This window comes from Crocodylus porosus, unplaced genomic scaffold, assembly GCF_001723895.1.
Source record: "Crocodylus porosus isolate Cpor-Errol unplaced genomic scaffold, CroPor_comp1, whole genome shotgun sequence".
NCBI classification, from domain to species: Eukaryota; Metazoa; Chordata; order Crocodylia; family Crocodylidae; genus Crocodylus; species Crocodylus porosus.
In genome coordinates this window covers 43,139,433-43,164,029 of record NW_017728931.1, presented here as the reverse complement: position 1 = coordinate 43,164,029, position 24,597 = coordinate 43,139,433, and the positions used below count along the sequence as shown (strand labels likewise).

At 44.3% G+C, this 24,597-nt stretch overlaps 1 protein-coding gene across 3 annotated transcripts in view; it reads left to right on the top strand.

The window, feature by feature from the left end:
- Positions 1-24,597, top strand: part of HIPK2 (homeodomain interacting protein kinase 2) — a 138,976-nt gene that overhangs the window by 64,397 nt on the left and 49,982 nt on the right. For all 3 annotated transcript variants that reach the window (XM_019544723.1, XM_019544722.1, XM_019544724.1), the window contains exons 2-3: positions 19,443-19,566; positions 21,647-21,766. In XM_019544723.1, the coding sequence (XP_019400268.1) occupies positions 19,443-19,566; positions 21,647-21,766 (244 nt within the window). The remainder of the gene's footprint in view (positions 1-19,442; positions 19,567-21,646; positions 21,767-24,597) is intronic.

Sequence of the window (24,597 nt, the reverse complement as noted above, 5' to 3'; positions counted from 1 at the left end):
ACTGAGTCTGCCAGAGCAAGCTAATGCTAATTAGTGTGCTCCAGCAGCCTAGGTGTCTTGTGTATTCGGCATCCCCCATGCTTCAAAATGGCAACAGGGGCGCTTTAACTAAAGCTTGTCGAATGAACTTTAGTTAAAGTGCCCCTGCCACAATTTTGAAATGTGGGACACTAAATATGCAAGACACTGTGGGCACTTTAATGAGTGGCTCCCAAGAGCTGCTCTAATTAAAGTGCCTCCCTCACCTCCAGAGCACGTGTAAAGTTACCCTAAGATATTTTCATGGTTTACTTTAGTGTTCTGAACTTCCAACACAAGAGGTCTCCTAAACTGAAGCATACAGGGAGCAGGTTTGTGTTAGGGGGAACTGTGTGGTTTCAGCAGCTTGAGAAAGGACCCCTGAAACCTCATGGAAATTTGCCAAGCCCTTATTTTGGTGTTTTCTTTAAATAACTGAATATGTCATGCCAGTTGTCCAGGTTGCTGACACTACATTGTGAAACTACTCACATGCATACAGTCACTCGTGTATCTGAGCTTGTAGGCTCCAGACCTCAGATGGTTAACTTCTTGGGTCAGGGCCTGTGTGTCTTGTGTAGTCTGACTACATGGTCAGTGCTTAGCAAATATTTAATAGTAATACTAGTGCAGGCAGATCTCATTTTTCCTGCATGACTGTGGATTTCAAATTAGATGATCAGTTCTTGTGGACAAAGACTGTAGTCTTGTTATGATTTTGTACAGCACCTAGCACAATGGGGTCCTTATTGTGGCTCTTAGATTGTTCATATCCAAGTAAATAACTATCAATAGTTACCAAAAGGAGGTGAGTTCATGATGCATCTGTTTGGTTCATTCTGTGAAGGGGAATGGTTTTTGTGTGTTTTTTCTCAGCACTTTGTGTTGCGAACTTTGATCTCCTGGTCTCTCTTCCATTTTGTGGTACAAGTTGCTTCTAAGTAGGCTAGGCTGAAGCCTCAAGTGTTTACTTGTTTATAAATATTTTAAATGTTTAGTTGTTACTGTTGGCTTCAAATGATTAACATTTCATTTTTGATCAATCTTGTGAGGTCAGCAGACATTATTGGTAAGAGGCAGATATATATTATGTGGGGAACTCGGGCTTCCTTGGTTTAGTTCCCAGCTCATCAGCTGGCCTGAGTAGCTTTGGACAAGACCCTTCACCTCCCTTCTCTATGTGTAAAATGGGGATGAAAATACTGATTGGCTTGGTAAAATGCCTGGAGGTTGAAAAGTGCCATGGAAGACCTAGTATTATTGTTCCTGACTGCCATAAAAACCTGAACAAATATAACATCCTGAATCTGGCTTTGCTTGTGTACAGGTGCCTGCCTGGGTGAAGCCAGTTGTGTGATCATGGTTTAAACTAGAGGTCTAGATAAAATGCCTCTGGCATCTCTTACATTGATAGTTGTCTTGCTCATCAGTCTATCCTACGAAAGCACCAAGAACCTGATAGAGTTTGCAGGTCTGCTCTGGGTGGGACTAGCAGGGAGAGTTACCAATTTGTTGGGCTCATCTGCAAGGGGCCTGGGCTTGGAATTACCAGAGGTAAAGGCTGGATGTTTCTGTCAAACTGGGAGTAGAGGAAGGGCGGGTGGTAAGTGTCAAGAAGTCACCTCTGACCACATCTTTTTAAAAAAAGTATTTTCCTGTCTAAAGCAAAGAAAAAAATAGTCTTAAAATATTTAACAGGAACAACAATAGATAAAGAAAGGGCAACAACAACTTAGAGCCAAAGCTTGATGCTATTAGATGTTTGGCTCTGAGGGATGTGAGAGCAGCTTGGATTTGCATAAATTACATAGTCTGGGTCAGACAGTAGAACTGGAGTTGTGCTTTCATTGCAGTGGTGTGAATGGAAGCACATAATTGACATTCTTTCCCTTCTGGTCAGATGCCTCCTTGAGGAGAACTCCATGCCCAGTACATTGTGGCTCATCCATTTCATGGCTGCTGTTTTAAAATTGCATTTCTTCTATTCTGTGATTTTCAATACTTGGGAAGAAACCCTGGCTTGGACCTTCATGTTCCACCCTTGATTTCAGATAATGATGAGAGATTGTAATGTATTAAATATTGTTGTTCCTTCACTGTTCCTCTTTCGAGTTTCTAAACTTCTGAACAAGAATCACAGATGATGGTGGGGGTACTTTGCACAGCATGTATTCTTGGAAATGTGTAGATATGTGCATCTGAAGCTCAGCATAGAGCATTATGATTGTGATTAGTGAGATGAGGCTCTTTCAGGAAATACGCTGCCAGCTGAAATAGGCTTAGCACGTCTCCCGGCTCTTGGTACTGGTTCCATTTGCCTCATCTGTTGGGTTTCAGGTTGCAGGATGAAAAAGACCTGCCCAAAGATTCCAATTTAGCAAGCACTTAAATACATTTTTAACTACTTACCAAAGTCCTATTCGCTTCAGTAGGATCTTAGTATGTGCTTAAAATTAAGCACATGCTGATGTACCTTACTGAACTTGGGTCACAGCCAGGCCGACAACTGTACAGGACTACTGCCAAAAAGTTACACTGACTCAAATGTCTAACTATTGCACAACAACTTTTTAAGTTTTAACCCACTTGAATCATAGATCTCAAATTTTCTTTGTTCCCTTTCAGCTCCCAAGCAGAATAGTTTTTATTATTAACAAGCTTATTATCACTCAGGTTAATTCTGCTCCATTCTGTTTGGTTTTGTGTAAGTTCCTCTCTGCATTTCTAAATCCATCACATGGGAAGGGTGAGTGCAAATCTATGAACCACCAGTAAGTGAGGTCTGCTCACTTTATTGACAGGTAAACATTTTAACCCTGCCACTACCAAAAAAGCAGATGAATTATTTTTGTATTATTGCTTTGAACTTTCAAACGGCTTCTCTTTCCATAATATCCCTCATTTCATCCTGTTGGAGAGGACTCATATTTCCAAGGCACAGGAAAAATGATGCCTGTGAAGTCAAAACAAGGTGAATTTTGATTTCCCTCTGGCTTTAGGAAGAGGGGAGCAGCTGGTAAAGAGGAGATGAGAAGAGGTTTATCTGCTATATTTTGGTTACCATGGGTTGAGTGATAGGTTTAATAATTGATAAAGCAATTTAGCAATGATCCATAATCCTGAAAGAAGCTTTCGCTTCCCACTGTCCTTCCCTTCCTCTTACTGTCAAGCTGCTCACAGTGTTTTTGTCTGCAAAATTTCAGTTCTTGGCTTCAGTAAGCAACATGACAAGGGAAAAGTAACCATTTCTGAATCTTTTGTCTTGTTTCTGTGAACAGCTGTGTGCTTAACTGCAGGTCAGAGCTTCCATCTTTTCCCTATGTATGCTCTTCGTCTGCCTCTTGTTGAAGTAGGCAGGAGGTTTCCTTTTAGGTCTTGTGTCCATTAGGGGAAATTCACACTGATGTATGCATAGATACTGGTCTATGCACACTTCCATGCTAGTGTGCTGCATTGGCATAAGGCATGGCTTCCACACTACTGCAGTTTACATAGGTATGATCTGGGATCAACCAATAGGAATATTTTAGTATAAGAGAGCCTCTGCTGTCTGCTATTTGCAGACTCAGGAATCCCAGAGAAGATCACAGTTACTGGTAGAGGTCTATTTAACTTATGGCCAGACAAAACAATTTTCGTGGCTTTGTCCCATCATGAAGAGCCAATTTCATGGGCATCTCCTGGTGGCCCTGTACCTTGCCACTGATTGGCAGAGAGGCATATGCCATATCATTTAGTAGCAAATACTGCAGAAGGTAAATTTATCATATTATTATAAATCTAAATTTAAATATATTGTCAATATAAACTTAAATACAGTATGAAATGTAACATATCATAATTTATTGTTATATCTAGCATTCTACAGAAAGTATTTAGAAATACTGATTAATGCTAACCTAAAAAAGAAGCATTTTCACTTCACTGAGTGGCACTTTCACTTAGTCTACATCACTAACAGACAATAACTATCTATCAAGTGATCTATGGCTGCAGTGATTGTTGTGTTGTCTTTGTATTGCAGTAAGCACTGGGACATTCTAAAACTGTGCACTATATGAATAATATGCTGGGGGGATTAGGTTGATTTTGTGGGAAATTGTGGCCAGCACACTATTTCCTGTAAAACACTGGTTTTGCAATTTCCATGAAAATTGCAAAACTATGAATTAAGTAGACCCCTAGTTATTGGCCAGTCCCTGACTTCGGTGTCAGTTTTGGGCACAAAAAAGTAACTGAGCCCACAAAAGCAGATGCACAAATCTGAATCTGCCCAAGCCTTTATTTTAGTAGCACAGGTTTGCAGAGTATGGTGGACACCTACTTTTTGTGCTTAGGTATTTTGCATTTCTGTGCCATATATGAATGTGTGAGAAATTGGGCTCAAGGATGATGGGGAGAAGCAAGCAAAAACCATACTGATTGGTTGGAAGGAGAAAAAAAAAGAGACAGACCTAGTGAGGAAGAGGTGAAAAAGACAATACAGAAAAAGGCAGGGAAAATTAGGTGAGATAGTAACAGGGGGAGAAAGTTAAGGAAACAGGTAAATGTGTGCTGAAGACCAACAGGGAAAGATGCAGCATGTTATATTAATAGGAGGGGAAGGGCAGAAGAAAAATTAGATTCAAAGCAGGGAGGAAGAAGGAGCATAAACAAAGGCAAAAGAGAGGTAGTGAGTTACACTTGTCCAGATGCATTACACAGGTATTGGATTGACAATATGCAACTGTTTTCTTCCTTTCGATTGCAGGGGCAGAGCCTTTGGGGGATGATGCAATGTAAGTAATTTCCACCCTCACTAGTCAGCTTGCTTCTAGGTTCCTAATATAAGTGTCAGTAGGAAATGTTTTCAGTTCCTGATTCTATGATGTATTTGCTATTAAATACCTTGTAATAATTGTAGGTTCCTGAACCTTACTTGGTAATTACTCTTATCAGGTCCAAAAGTACTTCCGATGTAACCTGCCCTCTGTTTTAAAAAGACAGAAATAACTGTGCATGCACTTGGTAAATACACACTAAGTTCTGCCCCTTTCTTTCCCCCAATACTTCCAATTACATACTACTTTGCCTAGAAACAGAAGGATAACAGCAACCATGTCACTGGCGAGTATATATTTATTGTACGTAATATTTCAGTCCTGTAACATACACCATCACCAAATTCCTTTACTCATATAGTTGATATAGATTTATGAGCATTTGAAGTGTGTGTGTGTGTTTTAAATGTCCTGAAAACTAGGCTTATGGGTATCTGCATGGTAATGTGAGCACATAATGTTGTGAACGTCCCCTAGCGGTGGTTGCAGTAATACTGTGTAGCACAGGAAATGACTGCTGGACTACACCCAGAATCCTTAACAGAAAATAGGTGTATCCATGCTTTAAGAGTGAAAAATAAAGGACTGCTTGCAGTGCCCTCCAGAGCCACTGCCTTTCCTTATGAATGAAAATGTGCAAAACAGTCGCACTGGGACAACACAGCTTGTACCTGATAGAAATGGTATCTCTTTCCCTTCTTTCTCAATGTTTCCATTAAAAAGCTGCCTAGTGCTTACTAATTCAAATATTAGCAAGGCAATAGGGTTTTTTTGGCCCAGGAGGCTAGTGCTTGCCACTACCACCTGAGAAACTTGGGTGCCATCCCACATATTTAGTGATAGGAGCTGGGCATCATCTGGGGTATGGTATTAGATCACTATGTTGGAAAGAGTGTCATTCTGCTGGGACTCCTTTAGCTGGTAAGGAACTATTTAGGATGGGTCTGTCTGCCTGAATGGGAACTGGTGGGAAGGCAATAGGTTGACCTCAATTACTGCCCCTCAGAGACACTCCTGACTAAAGTCTCTTTGGACCTTAAACTTCACTTACCTGGTATCCCGGCAGAGTGAGTGAGTGAAAGCAGAGGAGCAGTTGACAGAGAGAATGAGGGTATGTGCACAGTGTTTTGTGCTCAAAATGGCTCAGATGCAGCTCTGACAGCCAGTCCATGGACCTGGAGGAAAATGGCAAGTTGGTACTCTCCAGTCAATTGACGAGAGTAAGGGTGGTTGTTGTGATACAGGGCTTTGATGCTAAGGATAGCTATTTAAATCTGGAACTCATCAGAGTTAAAAGACTCTCTCCCTTCAAGGTGCAGTATCCTTCTACTTTCAGAATATGGACTTGTCTGTTTTGGTGAGAAACAGCTCTGGATTGGAGCTGGAATATAAGAATGGTGAAACAGGGTTACGTCCTGATACTGTCAAGGTGCTGTGTAGCCTCCATTGCCATTGACTTCAGTAGAAGTTAAAGGTGCTTGACACCTTGCAGTATTTGGCCCTGGCAAAGTATTCAGTCTTCAGATGCTGCAACTCCCTTCCCCAACTAAAGTTTGGCTTGCTTTGGTCTGTGAATTCCAGGGTAGCAATTGAGTTGAGAAACAGAGTCCTCTGTCCATGAAGAACTGAAACAAGTTCCAGCTTGGACAAGGAATAAATTACAGCAGCTGGCTGTGAATAGATTTCATTGGTTTGTGGTTTGCCTTTTCCAGAAGTCACTGAAAAGTTCCAGAGAGGAAGTCTTAGATACTGAAATCCTTTCTTAATTTCCAGAACAAGTAACATCTTTGAAGTTTTGCGTTCCTGGCCTTTACTGAAATGACCTCCCTTGGGCCAGATACAGACATTACATTTTTACTGGTATAAGTGATCGGAAACCAGTCTATACCCATAACAGAACAGAAGTTTGGCACATAAACCAGTCTATACCCCTAACAGAAATTTGGCACGCTTGTTTAGCAAGTACTAAATGACTGTGTAGTAACTGTAGTAAGTGCACAGTCCTGCAGCACACGGGTTGTTTTTGACCCTACTGCGCAGTAGCAACAAGCTCCCAGCTGCGACCCTACTGTGCAGTAGCTTGTGTCATGTTTCATGCCCACTGATGCTACGTCACTGTAGCAACAAGCTATGTTGCTGTAGCTCATCACTACAACAACGTAGCATCTCGTGTAGACGTGCCCATAGACTGGTTTAAAAATCTGGTCTCAGATTTGCACTCCCACCAAAAAATAAATGTGTGTTTTGTTCACACCTGATCTAAACAACACCGCTTACAGAAGACTGCATACTTTAGATTGATTTCTTCTTGGGCTTTTTTGAATGTCTGTACCTAGCCCTGGAGGTGAAAGGGGAGTCTCTGCTAAGGGTGTCAGCTAGTGCTGATGGTTGCCATGTTTTTATGTGATATAGATACTTATTCACTTAAAACTGGACTGAGACAACCAAACTCATTTCACATAGTCCAAGAAGGTGTTATATTATATTGGCATGTGGCAAATTTAAAAATCAAAAGGAGCCCAACTCTTATAGCCCAAGTCTATGGAAATGAAATTCCTTGGAGGTTGTTTTTAATGTCCTGTGATGTGTGGGTGAAAAAGCCAGTGAGCTAGACTGGTAATTAATTTTCCTGACAGAAACACCAGACAATGAAATTACCCTGCCACAAAGCAGGGTCGCTAAAGTAAATATTCTGCCAGAGGCAGGCCTAAAAGCGGCACTGGGTCACATGTCAGGAGTGAGCAAACAGAGAGGCAGCACTTCTTCATTTGGGAAATTGTGAACATTGCAAGCAGGTGCGAGGACTCTGGCATCACTCTTGTATGGATAGACAGGAGGGTACAGTTCTCATGCTAGTAAAACAGCTGTTTAGCAGATGCAGGCCTGCTGTAGTTCAGTTCCAAGGGGAGAGAAGGACTGTAAGGAGGCAGCACCGAGTTCTAGTACCGGCCCAGACATTTTGATCCAAATCCCTGTTGACTGGTTGGTGCAATTCAGTTACAGAAAGGGATGAGAGTACTGAGGCTGTGGGCCACAGGAGCTGCTCTACTCTCAGAGGTGCAAGCCCACTTGTCTGTCTTTAACCTCTTCCAGGTTGGTTGCTCATGTCTTTTACTTTCTCTCCTCTAGTTCACACCAGCCAGATTTTGTCGTCTTTAAAGCAAAGTCATCTTCCCAGAAGGGAGCGCCTTAGTCAAACGATATCTGAGGTGGTACATGGGAGTGAAAGGCAGGACTTTTCCCACACATATAACAATAAATGGTGGAGCTACAATTGGTGCTGGAGAAGGGTTTTGTATATAGCAGGGGTGGGCAAAATAAGGCCTGTGGGCTGGGCTGGATCCAGCCCACCAGGCCATTTTATCTGGCCCACAAGGCCCCTAAAAATATAGAAAATTAATATTTAATTGCCCCTGGCTGCCTGTCAAAGATGACAGGAGATAGGGGCAGTAGGACCCAGGGGAAGCCACAGCAGGATCCTGCAACAGTAAGGCCCTCCTGGCCCTGCCCTGCCCCCCACAGCTGGAAGCCTCTGTCTAGCAGAGGCTTCTGGTCTTGGATTGTGGGTGGGGAAGCGAGGGGGGACAGGGGAGGACTACAAGCAATCACCCAGTCCTCGGGGCTGGGCTGGCTCTTCCTGAGTCCTGCAGCTGGGAGCCATGTGGTGCAGAATGGTTGGTAGGCAGGCAGAAAAGTGGGGAAAGTGGTGGTGGTGGTAGCGGGGGGAGTGGAAGCGAGTGGGTGAGCGGGAGCACGGAGCCTGCACCCTTGCCCCAGGGCCAGCACCAGTGGGGCCCAGGGTGCGGGCTGGCAGGGGTTTGGAGCTGGGCTGGGTTGCACCAGCAGGGAAACAGAGAAGCTGACCCAGCTCCATAGATCCCCTGCCAACCAGGACCCACTCTGGGTTCTGCCAGCGCTGGCCCTGGGGTACTGGTGCAGGCCCTGTGCTCCTGTTTGCCCACCCACTCCCACTCCCCCCGTTCCAGCCCCATGGTACAGGCAGGGGCCAACATGTGTAGCCCCGACCCCGTGTGCCACATGCTTGCCCATCTGGGCTGAGCAATGATGGCGTGGGACAAACTGTTGCTCAGTATGGGGGGAAAGTAGCCCCTCCCCCTCCATGTGGCTGGTGCTTCTTACAGTAGCTGCTCAAAGCCCATGTGCAGCTGTTCTGCATCTCCACTGCATCATCACCACCTCTACGCTTCCCTGTTGGGCAGTAGTGGAAGTACAGAGCAGACACAGGGCAGTCCCACACAGGCTCCGAGCGGCTGTACCAGGAAGTGCCTGCAGCGGGAGTGGGAGGGGCCACTTTCCCCCTGTGCTGAGCAGCAGTTTGTCCTGCACTGCCGCTGCTAAGCCTGTGCCCTTTGCTGGCTTCGGGCTTACCCATCGGGGCTCAGCAGTGGCAGCAGCAGCTGGGCAAAAACTGCTGCTTGGCACTGGGAAAGGTGCCCCTCCCCTTCACCACTGCTGGGCAGTTTTTGCTGCAGCCATCCAGAGCCCACACCACAGTAGGCTGTGGTGCATCTCCTTTATCACTGCCTGTGAGCTGCCCTGTAGCTGCTCCACATTGTCACTCCTGTTGCACTGGGCAGCCCAGAGGTGGCGGTGAAGGAGCTGCACTGCAGCCTAGTATGGTGTGGGCTCTGGTGGGCTGCAGCAAAAAGTGCCCGGCGGTGGCAAAGGGGAGGGGCTGCTTTTCCCCACACCGAGCAGCAGTTTCTGCCCAGCTGTTGCTGCCACTGTTGCTCAGCCCTGGAGCTGGCATGGGGCACTCAGGGTCACGGCTGCACATGCTGTTACATGCTGCTACGCTGCATACAGCCAGGCAGTGAAGAGCTGGTGCGGAGCACACTGTTGGCAGTGGCGCGGAGGTGCCGCAGGCCACGTGGCTTCTGGGCTGTTGTGGGTTGGGGGCAGGTGCTGACCGGCTCAGGGAGCGCGTGCAGGGGGCTCCCATGCATACCCCACATACCTTCAAACCCTTTCTGCAAGCCCCACAGCCACACCCTCCCTACACACAATCAGGCACCCCACAAATACCATACCCACACACACACACATCCACAGTGCCCACAAACCCCACACCCATACCCCCAACACCCCTGCACACCCTACACACTATACAAGAGTAAGACTGCATTTTGAACTATTATGCAATCACTTCTGCATATACAGTACAAATACACTCAGATCAGGACAAAAATATATTTTTTAATTAAATTAAAATATATTATTACAGGTGTTTGATTTTTAGTATATAATTTGATTTTTTTTCCCCATTCTAAGATGGCAAACTGTCTTCCCCAAAGGAGTACTTCCAGGGACAAGGGGAGGAACTTGTGGTGACAAAGGTCAGAGGTTAGAGGTGGGACTTTCAGTCCTTAGATGGTGACCAGTGGGCGGGGCACCTGTCAAGGGGCAAGGCTACCCATGCAGCCCTCGATAGCTTGCCAAAACTTGGTAAGCAGCCTCCTACCCAAAATAATTGCCCGCCGCTGATATATAGAGTCATGCATTGCCAGGGTAGAATTATAAACCTGGGACATTCCCGCACTTTTGTGGTATCTAGTGACCACATTCAGTAACCACAATAGCACCTGAGTCTAGGCTTGTCTTGAAGAGGGGGATGCTCATCACAAGAAGGGCAGAAACCTGCCTTTGGCTTTGCTTACTAAGATTAAAAAAAGGTTGTCTTCTTTTCCTCTCCCTTCATCTAGCCCTTCCCCCTTACTGCTTGAATTGAAAAGAGTGGATAGCCCAGACCTAGCTTTGTAATTTTGGACAGGGAGAAGGTAGGGAATGAAAAGGAGAGGAGCTGTGTTGTGGGGTGAGTGATGAACTAGAAGGGTGTGTAGAGTGGTATGTATGTGGAGGTGGAGGGTTGAATATGAGGTGTGCACTTGTATAATCCTGAAAAGGAAATGACCCCAGTTTAGGTCCCTGCTGGCTTTAGGAGCTTGGATGGCTGCTTTTGGTTTGTGATTTGCTAAATGTTGTCTTCTCCTTGTCACTAACTGGCCTTCTCAAGGTATTGAAGGACCTTCCCTTTTTTCTCACACACTTTCCTGAAGGAGCAGATGAAAAGAATCCCTCAGCAGAGTTCAACAGATTTTTAGTGCTTCAAGCAGACTGGGCCCCTCAGCATTCATCAATTGCCCTTACAGTGTTTCATAACATAGGCAAATTTAGGACTACAGTCACTGAGAATCTGGGAACTACAGAGCTGTCAGAACCCAGGATTTTGCACTGAATGAGTAAAAGCTACACTAGCTTTCCTATATTGCGCTAGTACTGTGACAAAAAGCCTAGGTTCAGCTGCACTAGTGTAAGCTGTTTTCAGTGCGTTGTTGACTGTTTATTCTGAGCAGGTTGACTGGCTACCAGAATAGCAGATTCATCCATGCCAAGGCACCTAATGTTGCTAAATACTGGTGCCGCTGAAGTGGCATTGGCAAGAGTGAATACTATTGTAACTGCTCCCCGGTGTTGACCAGATTACTGTGTAAAGTGTAGAGACTTAAGGGGCTGTGACTGAGCTGCTGATTAATCCATTACAAAGTTTGTAGGTAGGGCTCAGATTGTTCTGGGCCTCACTAAATAACTTGGAAGGCTCAAACACATAGGAATAATACCTTACCTGTATTAGTAAATTAATTGGTCAAGCCAGTTAATTAGTGTTTGGAAAACATTTTGGCAATTAAAAGGTGCTATACAATTGCAAGTAGCAGTATTGCCAGGGTGAACGACATTTTCTTATGCGACCACACAGGGAAGAGGTTTATAGAAAACAACATAAATACAGGGTAGCGTTCCAAGGCAAACCAGTCACCATATGAGCTGTTCTTTGATTTATAGCTGCAATAGTCTGAAGTGCACAAGCTTTGATAGAGCATTACTGTGCCATACAGTTCTTATAGCTATAGTATGAGGTGCTCTCTGATAGAAACAGGATGAGATACGAAAACGTTGTCTTTCCTTTGGAATACAATTAATCAGGTGTCTGAACCATATCTAAATGATCTAGAAATAAAAGGAGAAACAGCAGAGTAAACCTTCTTCCCTTACTAGGACCGCAGAGTTTTTAATATCTTTATGAAATGTTGTGGGGGAAAAAAACACAGAGAGTGAATAGGGGGCTGCCACAGTTTGCAGAGGCTCAAAATTGGTTAGGGAAGTCAAGGCAACTGAAGACGACAAGGGTAGCAACAGCATGGTAGCAGATAAAATACAGTATTGACAAATACAAGGCAGTAAATATTAAAAGGAAGAAACCTGAACTGCTTATATATAGGAAACTACTTAAATGGCCCTGAGACTAAACAATCTTTACGCGTTGGCTGTGGCATAAAAAGCAAATTTTGCAGGTATTTCCTAGGTGTGCTCCACAAGCCCAGCCCCTTGGTGCTGATTGGCAGAAGCCCCAGCAGCGGAGGAAGGACAAGGGGGCAGCCGCCATCTTGTTGCCTGGCTGCCATTTGGGCGGCCTTGCCCCTCAGTGCTGATTGATGGGGAAACAACGCCCCAGTAGACATGGTGGTCAGTTTAGCCCTTTACAAACAAGAAGGGCTGTGATGGGGCAGTTGGTGGAGTGACACCTGTGTAGGAAATTTAGTTGAGAGGCCCTGGTGGGGAAGGAAGGGATGAGGGGGCAGCTGCCATCTTGTCTGCTGGCTGCCCTTCATGTGGCCCCGCCCCTCAGTGCTGATTGGCAGAGAGGCCCTGGCAGGGGGAGGAGGGGTGAGTGGGGCAGCCATCTCCTTGTCTGTTGCCCTTCATGAGGTCCCACCAGCTGGCGTCTTCCCTCCCAGGTGGGCTGCAGGGCCTGACCATCACAGGAAGGACTGCTGACTCCCGCTGAGGAGCCAGCATTTTATTTTTATTAACTTTTTTAAGTGAATTTTGTGGACAATTCCAGATTTTGCGGTTTTCATGAAATGCGTGAAATCGGGAATTAAGTAGGCCCTTACTCATACATGGTGTGGATTTTAAATTTACGGTAGCCACTCAGGAGTAAGACCATTGTGTCTCTGTGAAGCACTCAGACAAGATGCACAACAGTTATCCAAAAGCAAGCAACATATTAGTACTGGAAGGGGAAAGGGTATAAGATGCCTCCTTGTCACCTCCTCTGCAAAAAGTTTTTAACGGGAATGTAAGGAGCTTAATAAATGATTTGGGACGTAGAAAGACATCAACACAATGGAAGACTGGCAAGAGTGGAACTGTTAGTTTAGAGACAAACAAGAGAGGACATACACAGTTAGATACGTAACGGATGTCATGGGGACGGTGAATTCAAGGCTTCTGCTTAATCTTTTTTTTTCCAGTGAAGTAACAAGGGAACATAACATGAAAGTCAAAAAAATTAAATCTGACAAAAGCAAACATAATTTAAAACAACGCGCTGTTTGCCTTTGGAAACCATTGTCACAATAAGCTGCTGAAACCGAAAGCTTGTTCAGATTTTTTAAAATGACATCCATAATGACTTTTTGCTGTTATGTTTGAGAAATACTGGATAAAAGATATAAATGCCCATTCTTTAGGGGTTAGGATGACTTCCAGCTAGCAAAGGAGGAAGAAACTTTTGCTATGGGCAGGTCTTTTTATTTCCAGGTTTCCATCACAGTCCTCTGAAGTGTTTGGTATTGGCCACTAACAGAGAGAGGCTATGGGGCTGGATAGACAGGTAGCCCATTCCAGTATGTTAGTGCCTGTGCTCCAAAGCATGCATAGATTTTGATCTTATGTATTATAGAGGGGTTATCTGGAGCCATATCTGATGTATAATACTACTTGTAGTTCTCCAGTTCTCTCTGCCTGCTATTCAGGTACTGATCAATAGTTGGCTTTTTTTTGCAGGATAGGAGAAGTAGGGTCTCATGGCACTACGAGTCCAAACAAGGTATAAGGTAATAGTGCAGGGTTGTGGGTGAGATACATGGGAGCCCCTATTCTGGGATGCCTAGGGCACTAGCTATCTTGAAGCCCTGAATAGACAGGAATTCACAGTGCTAATCCAAAACCATTATGGACACTAATTGCCACTCCTGTTAAGAGCCAGTGAGCAAGGAGACTGAACAAATGTTTAACCTAGTGCCAGCATTTAATCAGTTCAACATTCAAACAGTTCATGAGTCAAGGCCCCCAAAATAATAAGATCAGTTTAAAAATGATGAGGTAAAAAAATATTCTTTTTTATGTGCCATGTGGTTTTCTGAATTGTCGGGTTCATGTTTTCAAGCCCTTCTCCCCAACCATAAGGGCTGGAAACCGCACGCGTGCATGCACATGTGTATGTGTTTTAAAATGAGATTCTTACGTAACCGTATAATGATAGTAACTGGAACTTTAGGAGAAACACCTAGCATCATGAGATAGATGATAAAAATCTTAACAGCTGGCAACATAGTTTTCAGGTAGCACCCCTTGGGTAAAATCTAAGGTATGCTGGAAGAGCAAGATAAAAAAACCTGAACTGCCACTGCTTGTTTCATGGGGAAACAACACCACAGTGGACGTGGTGGTCAGTTTAGCTCTTTGCAAACAAGGAAGGCTGTGATGGGGCAGCTGGTGGAGTGACACCTGTGTATGAAATTGAGTTGATTTTTCATGGGTTTGGGGGCTTCTGGATAATGCCTTCCACTCCCATCCAGCTAATGGATAAGATTTCAAGTTCAGGCGGTGCAAGACTGAACTCTCATTACTGACCAGAGAGGCTTCATTCATAACATTACAGGCAGACAGGGAGAGGCAGATGGCTTTGAATACAGGATTTACATAGTAATGAGACTCAGGTCACCATAGCTGTCTTCTTTTTCTCTCTACATTTTTGTCTGGGCACAGGCCAGTGTGTGGGGAAGGAAGGGAGGGGAGTATAGATGATAGATCTAGAAAATTAACCCTTTGCCATTGCTCCTGAGTGGTCTCATGATATTGGGATAAGAAAGTTTGAAGTGACGTGCAGACTAATGCAAAGGAATAGTGGATCTACAAGCTGGTAGCAATCACAGAATAAATTAGGAGTGCTGAAGGGGGCTGATTTTTAACTCAGGCTTTTAGCATATTCTGTGTAGGGGTGTCAGAGACATTTCAGACTTAAAATTCCCAAATTTTCCTCAATGCTTAGATTCTGGGGTGCTGAGTTTGGGGATGAACAATTTTATTTTCATCACTGCAAGTCAGTTCAGTGTTGAAGGGGGTTTTGTGCTGGGAATTGTGTGTGGGTTATCATTACTGTGTGTTTGCTAGTTTATTAAATGAAGAATGCTCCACCCATTTTGCTCAGCTGCTTGCTGAAGATGCATCTGTACGTAAGGAAGCAATACCATGAGTTTTCAACTGCAGTTGAGAATTTTGAGTCTCCTGGGGGTGTGTCAATGAAAAAAGCCATTGTCCCAGACAGCCCAGTGGTTGGGGGAGGAGGCTTAAAGTCATGGGTTTTATTTCTGACTCTAACATGGGCAGAGAGGCACTTGCTGTGTTGAATATTGCCAACCTCAAACATTCTGAAACTATGAGTCAGACCCCGAGAAACTAGGACTGGTTTTAAAATCATGAAGCTTTAAAAACACTACTTTTCAGATTCTCTTTATTTGCCTTTTGCTTTTCAAGGCCTTATGGCTTATCTATATGGCACATCTACACAAGATGTTTTACTGCACCTACTAATCGAATGTGCAGTAAAGTGCCACCATCTACACATCCATAGCAATTACTGTGCAGTAGGTTAGTCTGATGCGTCATTTTCTAGTGCCTATAAATACAGGTACTAGAAATTAATTTATTAACCTAATGCGCCAAAGTGCACGAGTAGAGCACTTTTACATGTGCACTGGGGGTAGGAGGGGATGCTTTAAGTTAAAGCACCACAGCCATTCGAATTGAAGTGCCACCGCTTCTTGTGTATTAGCATCCCTGTGCTTTAAAATGTTGGCAGGGCCGCTTGAACTGAAGCTTGTTTGAGCTTTGGTTCAAGCACCCCTGCTGCCATTGTGAAGTGCAGGGACACTAATTCACAAGGCCCCAAGGATGGCTGAAGCACAGTAATTACCACATTCCAGCAAACCTGATTAATCGAGTCTGCTCCAATGCACTGTAATTACAGAGCATTGGAGCAGCCCTGCAGCACATCTATAGGCACCTATATATGCTGATCAGGAGCAAATTACTCTAAGCCAGCCTAGGCAGCAGAGGGTCACAGGGGGCAAAAAGAGCTGTCCCAGCTCCACAGGACGTTGTCTTCTAGCCACTTGTCTTCTAGCCATGTGGAGATCAGAACAGGTTCCCCCACCCTCCAGAGCTGGGGGCTGACAGCCCAGGGCTGGCATTCAGAGAAGCCTGGAGCTCCCCCTGCCTGCTGCAGGGGGGCAGAGCAGGGCAGGAGCACCCCTGGACTGGGCTGCTCCTTTGGGGCTCAGTTTGCTCTTGACCAGGGTGCACATGTAGACATCATTGGGAAGCATTTTAATAAGCCTGAATTTTCTGCACAAAAAAAATGTAGGCACATGAATTGCATGTGTAGATGGACCCCATGAGTTTTTTATTGGGGCTATGTGGCCTGGAAATGTCCTCTTTAAAAAAAAACTAACGAATGCTGAAATTCTGACACAATCTCCATATTCCTGGAGCTAGAACCTTAGGAAAGCATCAAATGTTAATGAGGCCATGGAAGAATTGCAAGAAATATAAGAAGATCAGGCAGGGTGTCTGTGCCTCAGTTTCCAACTGCAAAAGGATGCAGTTATTAACAAACAATACATATTGTCTTTGTTGGGGTGCTATAAGAATGGATCTCTCAGTTCTTGAAAAGTGCTCTGAAGTTCTTAGATGAATGTTGCCATTAAAATACAAAGCAGCTAAGGAGTCCATGTGTCTTCAGAAGCTCAGTCTAAGAGATGTGGGCTTTTGTTTTAGTTCTCTAATGCTAGAATTTTCTGTATTAAAAAAGAAAAGCTTTGGACCAGTTGCATCTGCTGGAGGTGACCTGAATAGATTAAAACTTTGCAGATAAAGGCAAGATACAGCTTCTCTTTGTGAGCACTTAAGTTAATTGTGAAATACTATATTAAATCCTCTCAGAAATAAAAGATTTTAACCCCTTCGCCCTTTTCCATTTTCACAGGAGCTCTAATGCTGGACTATGCTACATGGATGTGTGTTCAGCCTCAACTGGCATTGGTTGAAGCAAACAGTAGAAATATATTGGAATACATGGAAGGGGGGGGGTGCTGCCAAGCTGTTTTTCTGTTTTACATTGTGCTCATCCATGAATGTCTGGTGCCTTCCAAGACAGGGGCAGGGCAGGGGGCACCATGGTGGTGAGCGGTGAGTGGGGACTGCCCCCAGGCGGTGGATGGGGGAGGGAGGAGTGGCCAGCAGCGACCGCCCACAGACACCACCAGCTGCATCGGCAGTGGCTTGTGAGCAGCGACCGCTTGCAGAAGCTGGTAGCAGCTTCATTGGTGGCCAAACTCGGGAGGGGGGGCACATGACCCTCCATGCCCCTCTTACATGTTGCCTATGTGCTCATCTGTATAAAAAAGTAAAAAATATGTTTATACCTTACAGGACTACCATATTTACTCAAATATAAGATGACCCTAAATGTAAGAAGACCCATAATAATTAGATTCTGCACACAGAAAATTTGTAAAGTTATTATAGTTTTCCAGGGGTGGAATTTAATTTTTGGAAGATCATATTAAATTTATCCCTCCCCACATTACTGCAGGAGCTGTGGGGAGAGGTGATGAGAGGGGCAATAATGGGGTAAGGTGGTGGGGGACAAACAATGGTGGAGGCAGTAGGGGGAGGGCAGATGGGAGGCAGTAATGGGTCAGACAATAGCAGCAGGCAGCTTGTCCCCCTCCCCCACTTACTCCTCATTGTGCCTGCCCTCTGTCTTGCAGCCTTTGGCTGCCCTGATTCCCTTTCCCCTGTTCCCCACTCCTCCCCTCTCCATACCACTTTTGCCACTTGCAACCTCAGGTCCCTGTCCCCCTTCTTTCCATACCACCCAAAGTTTCTCCCCCCTGCTTGCCCTCAACCCCTTGTCCCCTCTTACCTTTCCTCTGCACCAACAGGCTCCATCCCTGCTGCAGCCCAGGGCACAGAGCATGGCTCCAGCCTGGCCCCATAGCAGTGGTGTGGAGCCGGCACTGTTGTTCCAGCCTGGTCCCATAGCAGGAGCAGTAGGGAGCCGGCACTGCTGCTACGGGGCCAGGCGGGAATAACAGTGCCGGCTCCATGCCACTGCTGCAGCAGGGATGGAGCCTGTTGGCACCGCGCAAAAGTAAAGAGGAGTGCAGCAGAGGGGGACAGCGAGGGAGAAGCAGTGTTGGGAGAGAGACTGGGGGTTGCAGGGGAGGAGTGGCAGAGCATTCAGAGGCAGTGGGGGGTGGCAGGCAGCAACTGTGGCTCTGGCTGAAACTCCAGCCCCAACTCCAGGTTGCCCCCCTCATCACCTCTCCTCCCACAACCATGTACTCCAGATACCCCCACAAAGGATCCATGTACTAATTAGCTCCCACTCATGACTGGAAGCAAGTGTTCTTGTCACAAGTCCTGGGATGCTTCAAAAATGTATATGTAGATGAGGCACAGGGTGACCTGTTCTGGCTTCACCTTATAGAGGGCAGGGCCACTCTATTCATATGTGTCAGAGAGGGGGCAACAGGGATTTTGGCTGAACTATATGCAATTTTGTGACTTACCATGATTTGGAAAAGTGTAGGTGGTGAGGGGGACTGCGCTTAATGGGCACTACCATATGTCTTATTCAGATGGGCTACACTAACTTGTTCTTATAGTAGGTTCCCATCAGCATGTTTGCCCAATGTATGGACCATGTGTTTTACAGTAGTGCTTAGTGTTGGCTGCATTTAATCAACTTCATAGTTGGTTTCCATTGCTGAGCACATGCCGCTTTTATCAGCAGTTGAATGATAGCCAATGTATTTAGTGAATTGTTGTATGCGATTATAAGATGAGGGGCTTTTTCCTCATGCCAGTTGCAAGTGGGGGGAACCTTGTCTGGTATTCAAGTAAATGTGGCATGAACGTTTATAAAGCAGTTCAAGTTCTGTGAATGAAGGCAACTAGGACACTGGAGATGAGGCATCAGGAAACTTGGTTCTATTTTTAGCTGTTCGAGACTGGCAAATTATTTCTTCTCATTTGGGGCTCAGTTTCTCCCTTCTGCAAAGTGGAAATAATGAAAGTTCTGTCCTTTGTAAAGAGTTCTAAAATCCATAGATGAAATGTTGATGAACAGTGAAATGTTAAGACTCAATAGTATTACCATAATTTGACGAAGTTTTGTTCCAGGAGTACCCTGTAAAGGCAATGCCTTTATATATGCCAAGTGGGTTCGTTAGTAGATACCTTGCCAGTACCAGATGGAGTGCTAGAATATGTAGCATAGTTCTTGGGTTTTGTTAGACCAGCTAACTTGTTGTTCACAGTATATCACCACTTTTGGGCAACTGAGTACTGCATATGGTTTCTTGGGTATAACTGTTTTACATGGATCTCAACAAATGGCAAGTGTGTGTTTAACAATGGTGACATTTTTTTTTCTATCCTTTACTTTTGCAGAGCCCCTGAAATCATCCTTGGTTTACCATTCTGTGAAGCAATTGATATGTGGTCACTGGGATGTGTCATTGCAGAGTTGTTCTTGGGCTGGCCTTTATACCCAGGAGCTTCAGAATATGATCAGGTTGGTATGGATGCTGAAGGTGAAGTAGCTAATGATCAAAGTACAGTGGATTTTTTTCCTTCTTGTATAAGAAATAATGAACACATTGTTACCTTGGTATTCTTTTGCTGGCAGAAGATATTTGCATTTGTTTTTTATTATTCTAAAACAACCTTTTCCTTATCTACCTGTAATATTCTAGGTAACCAGTAAGATTCTTAGTACTGTGCCTTTAAGGACTGACTGTCTAAGTGAACTGCCAATCAAAAGTATAAATTCCTGTTGATTAGAAAGCTCTGTAGATGATCTCTAATCACTGAACAAAGCAACATTCTTACTCCACTGTAACAGCAAGTATTAAATAAGGGTTTATTTGATATATTATAAGAAATTGTGTGAACTCTACTGCTTTCCATAATCCCCCTTATGAAGACATATATTAAAAGGAATGACAACGAAGAGAATTCGCATAGCAATGTAGATCTTCATATCTCCATTCGCATAGCCTTTTATGTTCCTCTTATATCTATAAAATGATGCAGCAGCTTTGACAGGTCAGACTGCATAACAGTTTCAGTTCTAATCACCTTTTTCAGTTGTTCATGACTTTCTGCAACTGTAGGCTTGAGTTCTGAAAGAGGTCTTTTTGCAGGAAGTGCAAAAAAAAAAAGGACAGTAGGGCAAAATTATATATATATATTTTTCCCATTATGAAAATGTTCCTGACACTTCTTTTTTTTAATAGTTTTTTTAGCCAATGCTTTAAAGGTAAAATTTGGCATGGAAATAGCCTTCAGCAAAATGTAGTGCCATTAGCTGTTCCAGAGGAAATCAGTTTTGAGCTGACAAACGAATGAGCCTTTGAAAAATCACATACCGAGCCTGAAGCGTAGCTTCCCCCATTCCAGACCTCATAAAGTGCACAGCTGAGAAAGAAATCATTGTACATACAAGCACAGCTAACTTCACTTCACAGTGAGAAACTCTGCTCTAGTCAAGTTTATGGAGAGCTTCTGTGGAGCTGAGAGATCAGCAGGAGCTGAATTTGAGCCTCTGCCTCCATCTCTATAGGCTTGTTAGGTTGGGAGTGGGTTGAAGAACAGCTCTTGAAGTTTTTAAGGAGTGCAGGAGGGACCCTCTCCCTGATGCACTTAAAAAACTCCAAAGACAGGATAGGTGCTTTGAACAAGCCAGGACTGGCAGTGATTTGATGTCCTGGCAGCTTCAGCTTATACTTATTTTTGTCCCGTCCATCTTTGCATTTCAGAAATACTTGTTACTTTTCTTAAGAATTTCCTATGACAGAAGAATATTGAGTTTGCAAAGTGAAGCATTCAGAAGTCAGGAAGGGCCAAAGTTAAAATTTCATGTGCTGGCCTATCTGTGCATTAATATCAGTCTTTAATTACATAATCGCATACCTTTTTTTTTTTTCATTAAATAACTCCAAGCTCTTAAAAAAGACACGTAGCCTCTTGTAGTACTGGGTATACCATTGAGACAGTCTGTGAAAGTTAGTGGCAGGACAAGTTCAGTAAACCATATGGAAACTGCAAATTAAATATATGTCACAAAGTGATGGTATAAAGTTGCCTGAATATACAGGCCACCTATGTTCACAGATACTGGCTTCATAGTTATCTGCCCTATCCTCTGAATTGCTCCTGAGAAAGTGTGCATTGCCCATTGGAAGAAGAGTGCAAGTATCAAATTATTGATATGGTAAACCTCAGAGAAGAGAATTTTTTATAAAAATCAGTGAAAGCTTACTATTTAAATCTGTGAATATTCTTTAACCTCTAATGTCTACATGCACTTCATTCTTTCTTATCCATAGGCTTAAAAGAGAAAGGAAGAATATTGTATAGATTTTAAGGGGAAATCCCATAGACATTAATGATAAAGGGAGGAAGTCTGTTAAGGTGTATGAGAATTCTCTTGCTTATTGTTCCTGTTAGTGTGTCCTCACTGAAGATTAGTGGTATACATTTTTCTCTTTCTTGCTTTGTTCCATTGTTTTATATACCTCCTGTCCTCCCAAGAGGAAAACCACCAGAAATTGTCACAGGTTGAACAGTGACTCCTCATCCTTCTCTTACAGATTCGTTATATTTCACAGACACAGGGCTTACCAGCAGAGTATTTGCTAAGCGCAGGGACAAAGACTACAAGATTTTTCAACAGGGATACAGATTCACCATATCCTTTGTGGAGGCTGAAGGTAGGAAGATGTTTCCTTCATCTTGCAACAGTAGGTTGGACATAAAGTGATATTCTGTTGAATTCAGGGCCAAGATCTCATCTCTCTGCAATGCATAGACACACCTCCCATAACAGCTATTGGTGGGGAGTGGGGTACAGGCTAAGATAAGACTACCGTAACAGAATTTTGCCAACTTTGGCTGGCCTGAATGTTTTATAGTTAGTTCTTGGTATTGCCAAGATACTGTAGACCTTGGTACTGCTTTGGTCCTGCAGACTCGATTAATCAAATCTGGTGAAGCATGCTAATTAGCGCACTCCAGTGGCCTCAGCATCTCATGTATTTAGCTTCCCCATGCTTCAGAATGCTGGCAGGGGTGTTTTTCATTAAAGCCTGTTGGACGAACTTTAGTTAAAGTGCCCCTACCACCATTTTGAAGTGCAGGACACTGAATACACCAGACACTGAGAGCTGCTCTCAGAGCTGCAATAATTAAAGTCCCCCCCTCTCCCCACTCCCCTCCGCCCATCCTTGGAGCACATGTAAAGACGACCTTTAAGTCCTGCTCCACTGGGAGCAGTTCAGGCTTGAATTGTGTATGGGGGACTTTTAAAATTTGGTTTAGAGAGAGAAATATCCTGTTATTCTGGGATTGTCGTTTAAATCTTTGCTCTTTGTAGCTGAGATTTATGGCTGATGAAGTGAAGCTTAATTTACATAAAATCTGCCTCTGGATGGGTTTTATTTCTCTTTAGTTAAACACACTTTCATCTGAACCAGTTAAATACCAGATTTGCTCAAATCCAAGGTGGGGATCCGTCCCCCATTGAACATGAGGAATAAAGCCCCTCATCTTGGATTTGAGGATGGTGGGGGGGAAGGCAGCTGCTGCAACTCCAGGGTTGGGGCCAGAGCCATAGCCGCTGCCTGTACTCCCAGTTGCTCTGCCCCTACTGTACTTCCCTGTGCTCCCCTGCCTCCCTGCAGCCTTAAGCCCTTACCCCCTCTTCCCTCTTAGGATGAAGATCAGGTAGATAAAGACTACCTTGCTCCACCTCCTCCCCTTCTCCACCCCATTCCCCTGCCTGCAGCTCCCACAGTCAATACCAGTCTGACCTGGGGAAAAAATTATTTCCTGCCCCCAAATTTGGCAATAGGTTGAATTCTGTGCATCTGAGATGTTAGTACCTTAATAGAACTGGTACACCTAGGCCAAATTCCCACCTCTAGCATTGGCCAATGCCCAGTGCTTTAGAGGAAATCTTGTAATGTTCTCATGAAAGGGAAAAAAAAAAAACCTTGTTAGCCCCATACAGGTAACTAACAGAAACCTCCAAGCCTGGGACTTCAGATACCTCCATCCAGATACTAAGTTTCCTTTCAATCCCTATATGGAGGTACCAAGTTCTTATATGACACACAGATTACTATACCTAGAACATGCCTTTCCTATTATACTATCTCTTCTGTAAACCTGTTGCGCTTCATCATGAAGCAGTTTCCATTCTTTGCCCTCATTTTTTTTTCAGAAGACCAGTCCATAACTTCAATGCTGTAATGGTTAAAACCCTTTTTCTGATATGCATTTTCATTTTTTTAGTCATTGTTTTGACCATTTTGTATGCATTTGATCTTGTGCTGATAACCTTTTTTAACTTAGTGTTTCACTCTCGGTGATTTTCATCCTGTGAATAGATTTATAAAGAGTAATCATCCTCTTTTAAACCTCATTTTGCCAAGCTTATCTAGCCAAACTCTTTTAGTCTTCTTTCATGAGATACTCTCCAATCCACTAACCCTCCTAACAACCCTTCTCTATACCTGTTCAAGTTTAAATTAATTTTTTGAAGAGAGACAATCAAAATCCTACACATTATTCTAAATGTTATCTTACCAGTGCCTTGTGTAGTAGTACTAATATGTCCCTGTCTTTACTAGATGTACCTTTCTGGCCACACCAACATCAGGTATTAGCTTTCTTCATGGCTTCATCACATTGATAGTATATGGTCATCCTATAATCAGTCAATATAACTATGTCCTTCTCCTCTGCTGCCTCCAGTAAATGAATTCCCATCTAGTAGTGCAAGTTCTCAGTGTTGTCCCTTATACTATTAAATTTCAGACTCTTTCTACTGCTCCACTCAACAAGGTTATCCGTTTCATAGATTTCATAGACATTAGGGCTGGAAGAGACCTCATGACATCATCGGGTCCAGCCCCCTGCCCAAGGGGCAGGAAGTCAACTGGGGTCAGATTACCCCAGCAAGATAAGCATCCAACTGTTTCTTAAAGGTATCTATAGTTTCGTAGTTAGCAGGGTCGGAAGGGACCTGAGCAGATCATCAAGTCCGACCCCCTGCTATGGGCAGGAAAGGATGCTGGGGTCAAACGACCCCAGCAAGGTGTTTATCTAGCTTCCTTTTAATGACCCCCAGAGTAGGAGCGAGCACCACTTCGCTTGGAAGTTGGTTCCAGAGCCTAGCCGCCCTGACTGTGAAGTAGCGCCTCCTGATATCTAGCCTGAATCTACTCTCAGTCAACTTATGGCCGTTGCTCCTTGTTACCCCTGATAGTGCTCAGGGGAACAGGGACTCTCCCATTGCCTGCTGGTGCCTCTTGGCAAGTTTATAGGTGGCCACCAAATCCCCTCTCAGCCTTCTTTTGTGGAGGCTGAAGAGGTTCAGGTCCCTTAGCTTCTTCTCATAGGGCCTGCCCTGCTGACCCCTGATCATGTGAGTGGCTCTCCTCTGGACCCTCTCCATGTTGTTCACATCCCTCCTGAAGTGTGGTGCCCAGAACTGGACACAGTACTCCAACTGCGGCCTGACCAGTGTTGCATAGAGGGG